The 13696-nt window shown below is 37.8% G+C and overlaps 2 protein-coding genes across 2 annotated transcripts; one reads left to right on the top strand and one right to left on the bottom strand.

Moving 5' to 3' along the window:
* Nucleotides 1–207: 207 nt before the first annotated feature.
* On the bottom strand, nt 208–4791 carry LOC119078604 (lysophospholipid acyltransferase 7). Its single transcript, XM_037186198.1, has 10 exons — nt 4505–4791; nt 4399–4445; nt 3408–3534; nt 3210–3351; nt 2989–3140; nt 2811–2931; nt 2655–2745; nt 2418–2582; nt 2098–2346; nt 208–1721 (listed from the first exon to the last, which is right to left on the bottom strand). Exons 1-10 carry the CDS (start codon nt 4667–4669, stop codon nt 1556–1558), a joined length of 1425 nt encoding a protein of 474 aa, XP_037042093.1. The 5' UTR covers nt 4670–4791; the 3' UTR covers nt 208–1555.
* A 2122-nt stretch (nt 4792–6913) lies between these two features.
* Nucleotides 6914–12445, top strand: LOC119078605 (RING finger and CHY zinc finger domain-containing protein 1). Its single transcript, XM_037186199.1, has 8 exons — nt 6914–7145; nt 7398–7586; nt 9258–9419; nt 9492–9650; nt 9712–9834; nt 9910–10065; nt 11918–12026; nt 12091–12445. The coding sequence occupies exons 2-8, from the start codon at nt 7416–7418 to the stop codon at nt 12111–12113; spliced, it is 903 nt and encodes a 300-aa protein (XP_037042094.1). The 5' UTR covers nt 6914–7145; nt 7398–7415; the 3' UTR covers nt 12114–12445.
* Nucleotides 12446–13696: the final 1251 nt, after the last annotated feature.

Below are 13696 nucleotides of genomic sequence, written 5' to 3'. Positions count from 1 at the left end.
CAAATAAAAAAATTTGTGTTTACCGAGGGAAGAAAATAGGAAATTCAAACAAGAGCGTAGTTTTGCGAGTAGAGTGACTATTCCAAATTGCAACTTTTGAAAATCTTCCAGCTCTATTGTCGTGAAGAAATTTAGTCGACCATTTTGTCATCCCGTTTGCACGATCGTCCTGCTTACGTTGAAGTCAAATTTAAAAAACGAAATTCCTCAATTTTAAATAGAAACTTTATTTTGTTTCGATGTTTCTGTTAACAAATTTATAAATTACGCCAAATACCGAAATTACTGTAACTAAATGCAACAGTTTGACCTTAAAGTGTACAATCATCTATAAATTAATCCAACTGTATTGAAGAGGTAAAACGTTAAGTGCGCTCTAACAATAAATTTACAAATAAATTACATTTTCTACACTAAATTGAACCATTAGACCCGTAAAAAGTTGTGTTGAAAATCCGAAATACGTTTGAATTGAAACGTAGGCTCACCTTCTAAGCTATAAGTAACCGACATAGCGGATTTTTAATGACTATAATATTTCGTTGTACTCATATAAAGGTGAAATGTTCAATGTAACAAGAAACGGTAAATCCAACCACTAATACAACCATCAGCAATTCTAAGCCATTAGTTCCCTTTCACCTATTTATTTTGCGAGATCGTTTTTTAAGTAATATCTCCGAACTCAAACATCAACTTGCGCATAATTTAACGGTGGATTTAAATGTGAAGCGAGGAGGAAACTACTTCGAAAAGGCTCTACAATGACTTTGTATGAAGCTGAAAGTCAAGCTGAGCCAATGACTTTGATTTTACGTGCATCGCAGTATAGTGACTTTTCTGGTCCTTGTACCATGACTTTCCGGAGCAGTTTTCCTCTCGATGTGAAGAGTTACGATATGGCAACATAATGATGATGATAACGCTATAGCAACTTGTAATCGGAGAAATGATACCGGCAGCTCACTCTCCGTCTCAGCGGGTAGAACGCGCATAATGAATGGGTTGTATGTGGTATGAGAGAATCTGCCCAGTCTGAATGGATTTTTGAGATAATTCTCTCCCATGCAGCCGAAACCTTGTAGAAGTGAAATCACTTCTCTGCTTGACATTGACATTATGATCGATGACGGTATGTTTAATGTTTCAATTGATTACTTAGCCAAGAGGACAATTTATCGATTTCGTGTTATTTACAATTTTACAATGGAAGAGAGAGACGGAACGAAAGTAACAAAATCTTTGCAAGTCAATGTTTGAATTCATCTTGAAGCAGAAAAACTTTCTCATGATACTGCTCCGACCGCTCCTATCAAAATATGTGCTTAAGGCCTTAAGTTAAATAAACCATTCACGGACGGCTATAAGTCATCTGTTATCTGTTGGCGACGACAAAATTATAAGATTGATGGTTAATGAGATCTCATAGAGCGAAATGTTAACACTAATGAAGTAATAGATTTTCTATGAATCCGATGGCAACCTGCTTACATCAACAACCGTACGTTATATATGCTTGCCGTCTGTGAAAGGTTAACAAAATTAATTCTAAATTTTAATCTAACTTGGAGGTCTTCCCTGTTGTACTGTCATTGTCTAACGGTGTCGTTGACTTAGTTCGATCATTTTTGGTCGATGTTGGCCGCTTTTGCATTGAGAGGCAAACCTTTCCGATTATAAACATCACTGCGAAGTAAATGTATCCCAAGTGATACACGGAACTGAAATGAAAAATAGAGAGAATTGGACATCAGTGGAGCAACGTCCGTTTCATCATCAAATCAAGTAGCTGAGAATAGATTCATCTAAGAAACAACTTGTTGTAGAATTAGGGATCATGTTCATTTCCAGTATTATTAGAAGCAAGGTTAGCAATACTAGCAGTCAAGTCGATCTTTAACAAAGGCTCTGACGTTGATGTCACAGGAGCTTGCAAATCTCTCATCATTGCTTGAAATTCGTCATAAATGACTCATACGATCCTAGGTCATGCGCAAAAGCCATCTCCACTCCACAAGTTCGGACCCGAGGTCCCTCCCATTTGAACCTCATTTTTAGTCTTAGCCTCTTAGGTCACTTTGTCAGGAGCAAACTTACTTGTAGTAAAACCAAATCCTGTCAATGGTCAGCAGTTGAAAGGCAATTCCAAGATATGAAAATGCAAAAAATTTCGATATCCAAAAGGCAACGTTAATGCATTGCAGTCTGAATCCTTCGGCCGATTTCCGGATGAGTTTATTGTAAATGTCTTCGATCGGTAGGTAGAACGGTGCTCCAAAAATGCAGAAATAGTAACCCGGATACACACCGTGCCACAGTGCCGAAACAAGAAGAGTGGCATGAGTTCTGTGAAAATGGATGGAAAGAGGCGGTTAGGATCGAATTCGATTGAATTATGAATGGCAGTCGGGACGAACCGAAATTGTTTGCTGGGAAAACGTTTGTAGACATTCATGGCTAGCCAGTATTGTACGCACATGTTCCAACTTTTCATTGCCTCACGGAATGTCCAGCATGTGTCGGTTGTGTACGCATCGACGTTATGAATCGTTTCGAAATCGTATGAATATTTGCCGGTCTCACTGCAATTAACGGAGGGGAGTGTTGTGATTTTATCACGATTTTAACTCACAAAAAGAAAACTGGTAACTTACGCCGTTAATGATTTATACTCCTTCCGCGGTCCGTAACCAGGGGCATTGTCAGCATCAACGGGATATGCACCGAAACCTGCCATTGTACAAACTAAACAAAATTCGATTTTAGTAACATGGTCAAGATGTTGTTTGTAGATCGGTAACCACACATACCACACTCGCTAAGCGTGATGCCAATGTAAATGCGCATCCGGAATGTTAGAAACAGTGGCCACACATACATCAGACGATAGAATGTCGAACGTTCATTGTAGAACTCCGGATTATCGGTGTACTGAAAATGAGCATAAAATCAACATGACAAACTCTACCAGACATGCGTCCATCTTACACTCAACGGCCACAAGTAGCTGACGAGTAAATACACTGCAGCGAACAATGGAATCAAAGTGATTTTACTTATTGTTGCGCCGATGTTGTTTGCACGATGTTTAAACGGCAAAGTAAAGTAATCGTTAAACGTACGATAACGGAAATAGGGTCCTGGGAAGGCGAGAAAAGTTGACCTGATAGGGCTGATATAGACAGTAATCGGTCGATATAATTGCTTACCAGTTAGCACGCCGATGTAATTGAACGAATAGTGAAAAATGTCTACGAATGTGATATTTTCAAGAGCATCCCTTTCCTCACCGTTCTCTTTTCCATCCGAATGGCACAGTACCAAATTCCGTTCGAAAGCCAGTCCGACAAGCTGGAAAAAGGAAAACTTTCCTTAGAGCACTAAAGTAAAATTTTCCGAGAATATACCTTCAGTGTTAGAATCATTTGCACCATGTTTGTGTGTCCGGATGGTGCACTGTATCCGAATGTATCCATCATTCGGAACAATATCAAATACGTGAACATGAATGCAAAACTTGCAATGTGGCAATGTCTGTGAAATGAGAATTTGTTAGGAGAAAGTTCACCACAAAACAAAGAGATGATCCTAAAGCACGTAAATAGCAGGGAAGGTAAAGGTAGCGTTCCTAAACTGTCCACGGTGCGTTCGACTGGAATTTAATTAACATTTGAATGCACCGTTGATATTTCTCGTTATTATTAATTAACCGCACCATCTGGTTCCACGAATACCATGGCATTAAAGACCACAGAGTGAGTGGTAGAACACTGATTTGGGTTGCAATCGGTAGATGTTGGAATTGCGATAGCAATGGTGTAAGAAAATGGTCCTATGGATGTAAGGGAAGCTGACGGAGACTCAAATTACGATTTTCAGAAGGTTCGGCAAGCTTCCCTTGCATCCATGGAACGAATTTTTTATACCATTGATATCAGAATTCCAATCTCCACCGGAGTTTTCTACTACTCAACCTGTAGCATTGTGTGTCATGGGATCCGTGGAACCGTCAAATAAAAAAATATATTGGTGCAACCTTGTTCAGGGCTCAGAGCTGATTAATAATGCCCAAAAATATTTATCAGAAGTACATTCAAATGTCAGCTGAATTCTATTCAACAGCACTGTGATTATTTAGCGGATTTCTCGCTACGTCTCATCATCTGCTAGGGATTTGAATGCTGTATATAGGATTTAAAAGTTTAATTTTGAGTACAACATAGTGTCTATATGGTTTCAGAATGATAAAAGCGTTGCTAAGCATATTCGATGATTGTCTTCAACTCAACTGACTCAACATTAAAAATTTTTATAATATTTTCTCATGACAATTCTAATTCTAATATAAATAAACGATTTAACCTCCGCCAACATAGATCATTAAACAATATAAATTACCTTTTATTGACAAACAAAATGCATAGTGCACATCCGAGACAAGAAACCTGAAATTGCCGAAGAAATATTGTTCAACATGAATGGAATAAAATCATAATATACGAACCAACGGATGCACTATATGCCGCCCAGATACCACGAAAATTATAACTAGTCCAAAGGTTGTTCCAATAACTTTTTTGGTTTTTCCATTATCGAATTGATTGTAGAATTTGCCGAATAAAATACAGCTCACTAACAGCGACACATAAATAATATCGTCAAAGTTCATCGTAAGTTGTTTATCCGACAATTTCGATTGAAGACAAACGTCGAAACTTTGTGTACTTTTTTTTTGTTTAAAGATTCAATTAAAATAGAGAGAGAGCATTTAAATAATGTCAAAATATTCCCAGCGATCATATGTTATGGAATTCATGATAATAAAAATAATATGCACGCATACCATGCATACTCAAATGCAAAGTATTGTATCTAAGGGACGCAGAGAGATACTTCGCAAATGTCAACTTTGTGCCGATGTGGAAGAATAGTCAAGGTTCTGATAGAACAGTTTAAGACTTGATTTTCACATACAAAAAAACACACTGATAAAAAAAATTCGTCAACATACATCCAGTATGTATGAAATGGCTGACAGACAGCTTCATTTCTGCCTTACTTCGGATATGTATTTTCCAACGTCTGGCAAGTATATCGTACATGTTCGATGTACAAACATACGAGTGACACGGATAGTCACGAGCAGTACGTATGACTATACGTCGGACATGTACGATATACATCTCAGACGTTGGATATACATGTCAGACGTTGGATATACATGTCAGACGTTGGATATACATGTCAGACGTTGGATATACATGTCAGACGTTGAAATATACATATCCGAAGTAAGGCAGAAATGAAGCTGTCTGCCATCCATTTCATACATACTGGACGTAAATTTTTTTATCAGTGCACTCGGTTTTCTCTCCGTTTACACCGTTTACACTTTAAACAATAGAAAAGAGCGTATGGTTTAGCTAAACGGAGGAAAAACGGAGCGGTTTTTTGTTAGTAGAATAAGGGAGGGACTTATCGATTTTATTCGCGATTTCTTGTCAAATATCAATAGAAATACGAAAAATAAGAAACTCGTACATCGGGCATCCTCAAAATATTGTCTCATTTAAAAGATTTTACAAAAAGAAAATCTATGAAAATAGCACTTCCCACTCAATTTCACACCCAAATCACATCCACCTTGAACTTAGTCAAATATGGTTTAACGAAGAAAATCATCGTAAAAGTCGTTCATCGGAACATGATTATAGTTTTTCAAACGTCAAATCGCCAACACAAAAATGTAGTGTTTGTTGTGAAAATGTCATAATTTCGGTGATTTCGGTGTGATTTAATTCAGATTTTGTGAGGAAATGTGCTTCTTGTGTTGTTTTTAACAGTTCACTTATCGGTTGACTTAAAATATTCGTCGAAGCAACCAAAATTATGAAAAAAAATTTATGACCAATCATGTAAACAAACAACAATATTGTCGTTTGGTGGAACGTGAGTTGCAGAAGAGATGACCCAGTAGAAATAAAATGACGGCGGTAATCTTAAAAATTACGTTTTAGCGGAAACGTTTTGCTTTAAATGTGTATCCGTTTCCGGTAAAATAAATTAGTGCGAAAGCAACTACTTTTCATGAGCTTTATAATAACACCTTTAGTTAGAAGTGGGTCACATCCCTTATTCAAGCCTAAGACATCAAATTACTTAAACAAAAAGTTGAAGTGGGAAAACTCAAAGAGAAAGAAAAAATAAATCTGTACCAAGTGCATGTAATGCCGAAAGCAGTCCGTATGAACGCCGAAAGCAATCCTTATAAACTTATAAAAAAAAACTATATTCGCGTGCATACAACGATTGACACATCTGGCAAATAATAAACATAGGATCGAAAATGACATAAGCGGGAATGCAAATTGAGAGAAAAGAGTAGGGGAGAATTTTGCTCTTTCGGTACTAAATTTGGTGAGTGAATGTGACGTTTTTGGTACTCCAGGATGAAAAAAAGTTTTCATTCAGGCGGACCAAAACAACAACTTTTCTCTCACATTTTCTTCTACTTTTAGTTCCAATGATATCACTTTTCGTTCCCAGTGAAATTACTTTTCGAACCTACTCAAGTCACTTCTTCATATAGCTAAGGATTCATACGATTCGCTCCGCTCTATCTTCCAACGCATATACGCCGTTTACTGATAGTGACTGCGATTGGAACTTTATGTGACAGTTCGTTCAAACAATAAAACATGGACAGAGTTTTCATTGGTTAAACAAACTCTCAGTCTCAGCTAAACGGATCTAATCACTTAGCTCAGGGGAATAATGCACCACTTTGTAGTGGAAAAATATTGATCCATAACTCGACCACCAGATCAGATTATTTTCTCGACTGGGACCATCAGATAAACAAAACATCACGATGTTTTGTCTGTGGATTTTTTCCATTCTCCATACTCAGACGCGACTACTCTCTGTACCTAAGATCTGTCATGTGTACTCAATTACGGATATCTTTAAATTAAAACTTTCCTTCTTCGATTTGCGTTTTAAAATGAAATTAGCAACAAGATCTACTTTTACTGTTTTAATTTAATCGTACAATCCGAAAACAAGGATACCGTCTGATCTGTTAGGTTTAGTGGAAATATGAATCGAAGTTGCGGTCGACCAACAAAATAAATTCAAACTTAAAGGTTAGTGGCCAAAATTCAATCTTTTTTCTTTTTCAAATATTGAAAGGACAGGAAAAAAAAACTTTTCGTTCGATGTATATATCGTAACTCACACTCGCGCAGTACCATTTCGATATTGTATGCATAGAGCGATATGTGTACACACCATGTACACTTCTAACTTTTCAGCTAATTTAATATTATTCTTGTAATTACAAATTTGTTTTATTAAACGGCACACGATTCAACATTTTATTTCATTTCCAACGCCAGACACTAAAGCAATTGAATATGGCCGATGCTGAAATTGACAAATTGGAAACCAATCCAACCGATAGTTCAACCATCGAAAATAACAATTGTGAGGCAACATTGAATACCGAACTGAAGAATCTCGAAATTGAATCTGAAGAGGATGGATCGACTGGATGTGTTCATTATAAACGACGTGCCAAATTCGTGGTGAGTGTTTGATTGGTCTTGGTCACTTTAGATTGGTCGGGTTGATTGTTCTGTTAAATTCATATTCACTCGACATCGGTATAATAACCCCGCATTGAAGTCGCGGTGCCCATACATCGTCACGTATCACGATGATTTATTGTTTGGTATGTTAAGTTGCTGCTGTTTATACGACTGATTACCATTGAGAGTAGAAGATTCGACTTTGTTGCTGTAAGCAATTCGTACAAAATTAATCTTTCACAGGATTACAAGCGCATCCCCTAGTGTAATAGTCTGCTACTTCGTTTGTTGAAAATGTTTGTGTCCAGTGTTTAAATACCAGTTCTTTCAATGAAAGTCTAGAACAGGTATGGTCGATCGGCGAATTCGTCTTAAACGCACTCACATTTTATGTCAAAATAATATGAAAATGAGTGCGTTTAAGTACGAAAATCAAATTTTTATGTCCTCCGGGCGGACCATACCTGTTTTACACTTTCATTGAGTTCTTTGACTTCGGCCATGAGCTCATCGAGCTCGAATTTTCGTCAGTTTTTAACGAGCAGCGTTGTGTAGTAGTGAGTAGTCATAAGCCTAAGAATTTCAACGATTTCATCTGTTCAGACATTCATCAATTGTGTCCAGTTCACATTCTCAGAAAACGATTCCCTGAGGGAAGGAACTGGATTCAATGATTCGAGGGATCGAGTCGAACAATAGGCAATTGAAATCATCGGCATAAGCTCGCTGGTACAGTAGGGACACATTCTCATGCATTGAAGAATTCGTAACGAGACAGGTTGTCATCTCAAACATTACGACAAGTAAAAACCGCTCTTGGCAAGCATGAGAATCGGCGCCCTGAGCATTCAGCTATGACACGGAATTTGCATTGGAATTTACAACGAAGTTACCAAGTGTAACAACTCAGTAGTGGTGTACCGCAACTTACCGCTGAGTACCGATTTTAACTTCCTAAACGGTCTGGTGTAAATATTAAAAGTTGCACTCTCTTTGTGTGGTCGCATTAAGTGATGTTGATTACAATGTACGCTCTTTAACGATCTATTTTTATTGCTTATTTACCGTATTCATAAGCGCGAGTGATCGCTGGTTCCCTGTGCACATCGACTTAAAATTGATTCAAGTCTTTGCAGTGGTTTACATTTCAAAAAAAGTGAATGAGAAACGTTGTTTGAGATCAGAGTTTTGTTGTTGTTGTATTGTATTCACTGCTTGCAGATGTATTCATTGACCTTGATGAAAATTGAGTTGAAAGTTATACGTTAACCTTCTTGAAATGATTATAGTCAGCTGTTATCGGCTGTTATAATAAGAATAAGCGGTGTGCTCTGGCAAGTATTCTTTTATGTTTCACAAGCGTATGGTAACACTGAAGAAGTAATAGATTAATATTTCTTAAATTAAAGGACGAGGCTACATAGACAACAATATGAACGTAGATCTTAATCTTCTAGGGATTAACAGTACGCGACCGAACTTTTTTTTCGGAATTAAAATTTAATTCCTTCGGGAATTGCTTTCATTTAACCCTAAATCATTAGACTCTGGAGGGATTGCATTTTAATCTTTCGAAACCTTAGTTCAACATTAAAAAAAAAATTCCATTCGCATGATCCCGCCCATAATTCCATTGCATCTGAGTACATTCTCTTCCATCCATTCCAGACCCCATGCTGTGGTAAATTCTACAAGTGCCGTTACTGTCATGATGAAAACGAGGATCATCATTTCGATAGGAAAACCTTAACCGAACTCATCTGTTCCAAATGTGACACGCGACAAAAAGTCCAGGCCGAATGCGAGAATTGTAACGTCCGCTTCGGAAAGGTATGTGTAATTTCGACCGATCGTTCAACGTTGCAAATTGTTGTCGAATGGCACGACTTTCCCCACTTTCAGTACACATGTTTGATATGCAATCTGTTCGACGACGAAGATAAGGATCAGTACCACTGTCATGGGTGCGGTATATGTCGAATCGGTGGCCGAAACAATTTTTTCCATTGTGAAGTGTGCAACATGTGCTTACCGGTTCAGTTGAAGATCGAAGGACATAAGGTAAATTTGCGGTTGAGAGATGGGAAGATGGAATTGAAATAATTTGCGGATGTCATTCCAGTGTGTCGAAAACATATCTCGGTCCAATTGCCCAGTGTGTTTAGGTGATATTCATACGTCAAGAATTCCATGTCACATTCCAGATTGTGGTCATTTACTGCACAAAATGTGCTTCGATCAATTGGTAAGGAAATTACTTTTTTTTTGCGACAAATATTTCCTGACCCATCATCTAACTGAATTCCATCGTGTTCCGTAGCTCGCTTCGGGCCATTATGTATGCCCGACATGCCAAACATCAATGATTGATATGCAGAAATTGTGGGACTACCTAGATGCTCAAGCTCGAAACATTCCAGTTCCAAAGTCTTATGAAAATTGCAATGTCAACATCTTCTGTAACGATTGCTGTAAGGTGAGTGTACATTTGCCGTAACGTTATCAATTGCAGCTATCGAGATCAATGACTTACGTGGGCGTTGAGGTTTCTGTCCCCATTTACCGAAACGAACGTCAAAACTGTAGCGAAGTAAAAGATTGTGTGTCGGGATGATGACTGGACATCTCCTGTCAAAGCGAGAGTTTATCTTAAACCATCGTTTTACACGCGCCCGGCCCTAATAATTTGTTACCAACGCTTTCAAGAAAGTTTTTAATGTTTCATGGTCGACACACAGATACAAGTTTCCTTTTATCCTGGTTCACTCCTTGCGTTCTCATAGCTGTTTTGATGTCGTCAGAATCATCACATTACGAGAAAACCGTCGTTTGAGAATGTAAACGCGACAAATTCAGTGAATTCTAATGTTTGAGTGAATATCCTTTCTCGCATGCAGCTTATGTTCCTCGGATTTTTTTTTCTGTTCCGCTCATTAGTGTCAACCCAGGTCCAAAAATGAATCTCGGAGCAAGTCAAAAAATGTTTTGTCGTAGGCCTAACGCTTTTAAGCCGTTGCTTTTAGAGAAAATGCACGAGAGGTCATGATGGTAAAGGCCTCGATCGTACATTGATACTGATGGATTTCCCTGGAATGAGCGATGAAAGTTCCAGTTTTTCGTGCTTGTTATTACGGGATACAGTTCGATTAGACTATAGTTCTAACCCCACCCGAAGCCATCCGTCCCATTATGTATTTCCGAAATTCAACCAGTGAAAATCCAACAGGCTTATGAAATTCGAATAAGCCCGACCCAACCGGAAAAACAGCGTAAGCGCCTAATCGGATTTTAGCATAAGACGACCGCACATGCTACACTCTAAAAAGGTTCCTCTCTATGTAAAAATTTTCTTTTCTTTGAGCTTTTGTGTTGCCAGATTTTTTGGACCAACCCGCACATCTCTACTGCGCAATTTGAATTTATTTCTGTCCTTCAAACTATTTCATATAGTTGTTTGACACCGAATCTATTACTTCAGTAGTTTGTACTACAAAATCCGAATAAAGTGTGGGAATTTGTGGGAAAAATGACAATTTAAAACTTTTATTAGTTATTTGACCCACGAGTAGTAATAAGAAGTCGATTTCGTTGCAAATACACATTTTTCGATATATTTACGAAAAATTGAAGTTCGTAGTATAGTGTTTCAATACATGTGCCACATCGAATGCCACAAATATTTTGTGAAAGAGTTCAGCTACTGTCATGGAATATTATGTATACTTACTGGCCAAGGTGTCCTCGACTCAGCAGCACCGGATACAGTGTCTTCACTGGCTTCGCGGGCGATGTGGGTACTCTTAAAAAGTCCATTCAAAAATTGTGAAAAAGTTGTTTCGGGTGAATTTCCGCCCGGGACATGCCTAGTGTACTGGTAGTGCTCGACCTCCCCTACCACCTCATACCACAAACTAAACATAATCATTTGTCTCTCAGGAAATATAAGTCGAAAACCATAAGGTCAGATTTTCGATGTTAGGCAATCTAGGCAGCGGCACCTTTTGGACCATCGGTTTCTTCGGTAGTTTTGTAGAGTTTTCAAAGCTCTACATTCCGCTAGAACATTGTTTTCAAGAATACTCTCAACTTTCCGAGTTATGACCATCGGAAAGTTAAAGTCGTCCGGGGGGACTTCTTCCCGGGCTCCCTCGGATCCATCAACCACATGCCCGGACATAGTTTTCGATGATCTACGTTTTCCGCACACGCCATCACGGACCTTAAAATTCGCAAAATTTGATACACATCGCTTATTTTGGTCAACGTTCTCCGATAACATTTGACTAGAAGGTTAATGGGTTAATAAAGTGTTTTCATTTTCCTACCAGCAATCAACGGCAAAATTCCATTTTGTTGGACTAAAGTGCAGCTTCTGCGGTGGATACAATACATCGCAGAACATTAAAAAGAGATCGTGGAGTCTCAGCAAAACTAAAGGTAAAATAGAACGAAACTGCGATTAGCGTTGCTCGTTAATAATGGTGCTGGCTTTCTTTTGCAGACAATCCATCTACATCGGCATAGAAAAATATATTAGAACATGAAACAAAAAAACAAAAAGTTTTAACTTAAATGTTTAGGAATCTCAACCAACAATTACAATTATTATCGAATCCTGTTAACTGATTTAATCTCTTTGTGTTTAAGTTTTTTTTTTGAAATTTATTATGTTTTTACTCGAATCGTTTTATCTGAAGTTATAATTTTAATTTAGAAAAGAAAGAAAGCAAGAAGAAGAAGAAAGAAACTGAGTTACTCAAACACCAATCTATCTAGCGAAATTTGTTTAAAAAAAATATATTTTTGTTTGTTCCAATTTATGATGATGATCGAAATAAAATTTGCATTCCATTTTTGTTTTGTGATTCGAATACATATCCGCTGTCGCGTTTTATTTCAATACTATTGCGCAAATTGTCTCCCCCCTTCACGGTTCGAATTGTGATGTGGATCAATTGATCCGTAACGTAACGGCGAACCTACTCCGGCTCCGGACGTAGAGCCTATAAGTATTCGATAAAATTTTATCAAAAAATCTCGAAAATTTACAAAAGATGACAAGGTGAATGTGGGTGAAGTTATAGATTCATACAACGATTTATGCAACAGAGCAACGCACTTCAACCAAAAGATTATAGTCGACAGCTTCAGTTGTGTGACACACTGTCAAGGTTTAGTGCACATGCTTGAAGTACATTAAACAAAAGCATCTTATGTTTGCAAATTTTATTATGCAACATACCAACGCACTCCAATAACAGGCGCAAGAACCGATTTTTTTAACGGTCATTTGGCCTCTTATTTTGTACGGGACGTCCGTAACGCAGTAACAACATAAAAAAAAACTGAATTTATATGACAATTTTGGACTACTTTGTCGTGGAGGCTTCTTATTTAATTCTGTTTTCGTGCCTGTTCTTGGAGTGCGTTGAACATACGCATACGAGGTTCCAAATTTTTATTTTAAAGAGTGACATAAATGTGACACCCAATCGGTATATAAGAGTGGAACGCAATCCAACGCTATCAATTATTGGCCAATAAATAACGTCCCCCAAAATTTGAAACGATTCTTGTTGTGTCACAAATTGGATCATAACCATTCGACCACATTCACAAGTGCGTCATCGGCTTCTGTCAAAGTATAGTGAGTTTCATATAATATTAGTTTATGCGTATGGTATGATGGTACGACAGAAGCCATCGACGCACCAATGGCTTGACGTTTAACACGTTTTTTATGAAATCCTATTGATTTTCCGGCTAATTAACATTATTCATTTTCTCAAGTCAAAAAAGCCAAAAGTGAGAAAGTAAAGTGAAATAAGTGAAAATATGAACATCCAACCAGTCGAAATGCTGATGAAAATCTTCAGCTTTCTGCCGACTTACAATGAAGTTTCGCTGGTGAGCAAGCTGTTTTATGCCATTGCGTGTGATGTAAATGATTCAACAATTTGTTTACGGATTAACCAATTGTCTTTTAAACGCTACATTAGTAATGATCCGATGGATTCCCCGTGTATGCAAAGCTTGCAAGCATCAGTAAAAAAATATCCAAATTACAACTCAGTGGCCTTAGAACGGACTATTTAGATGGAAGCTTT

The sequence above is a fragment of the Bradysia coprophila genome, unplaced genomic scaffold (genome assembly GCF_014529535.1).
Source record: "Bradysia coprophila strain Holo2 unplaced genomic scaffold, BU_Bcop_v1 contig_297, whole genome shotgun sequence".
Taxonomy (NCBI): Eukaryota; Metazoa; Arthropoda; class Insecta; order Diptera; family Sciaridae; genus Bradysia; species Bradysia coprophila.
The sequence above is the reverse complement of the archived record's forward strand: the minus strand, read 5'-3'. Positions and strand labels throughout refer to the sequence as shown.

What these genes read in the sequence shown, in the direction of transcription:
- LOC119078605 (XM_037186199.1), top strand. Translation starts at nt 7,416, where the DNA reads ATGGCCGATGCTGAAATTGACAAATTGGAAACCAATCCAACCGATAGT. An exon ending in AACGACGTGCCAAATTCGTG is followed by an intron (nt 7,587 to 9,257) that starts GTGAGTGTTTGA and finishes CATCCATTCCAG; the next exon opens with ACCCCATGCTGTGGTAAATT. An exon ending in GAGTCTCAGCAAAACTAAAG is followed by an intron (nt 12,027 to 12,090) that starts GTAAAATAGAAC and finishes TTTCTTTTGCAG; the next exon opens with ACAATCCATCTACATCGGCA.
- LOC119078604 (XM_037186198.1), bottom strand. Translation starts at nt 4,669, where the DNA reads ATGAACTTTGACGATATTATTTATGTGTCGCTGTTAGTGAGCTGTATT. An exon ending in ATTTTGTTTGTCAATAAAAG is followed by an intron (nt 3,535 to 4,398) that starts GTAATTTATATT and finishes CTCATTTCACAG; the next exon opens with ACATTGCCACATTGCAAGTT. An exon ending in AAATGATTCTAACACTGAAG is followed by an intron (nt 3,352 to 3,407) that starts GTATATTCTCGG and finishes TCCTTTTTCCAG; the next exon opens with CTTGTCGGACTGGCTTTCGA.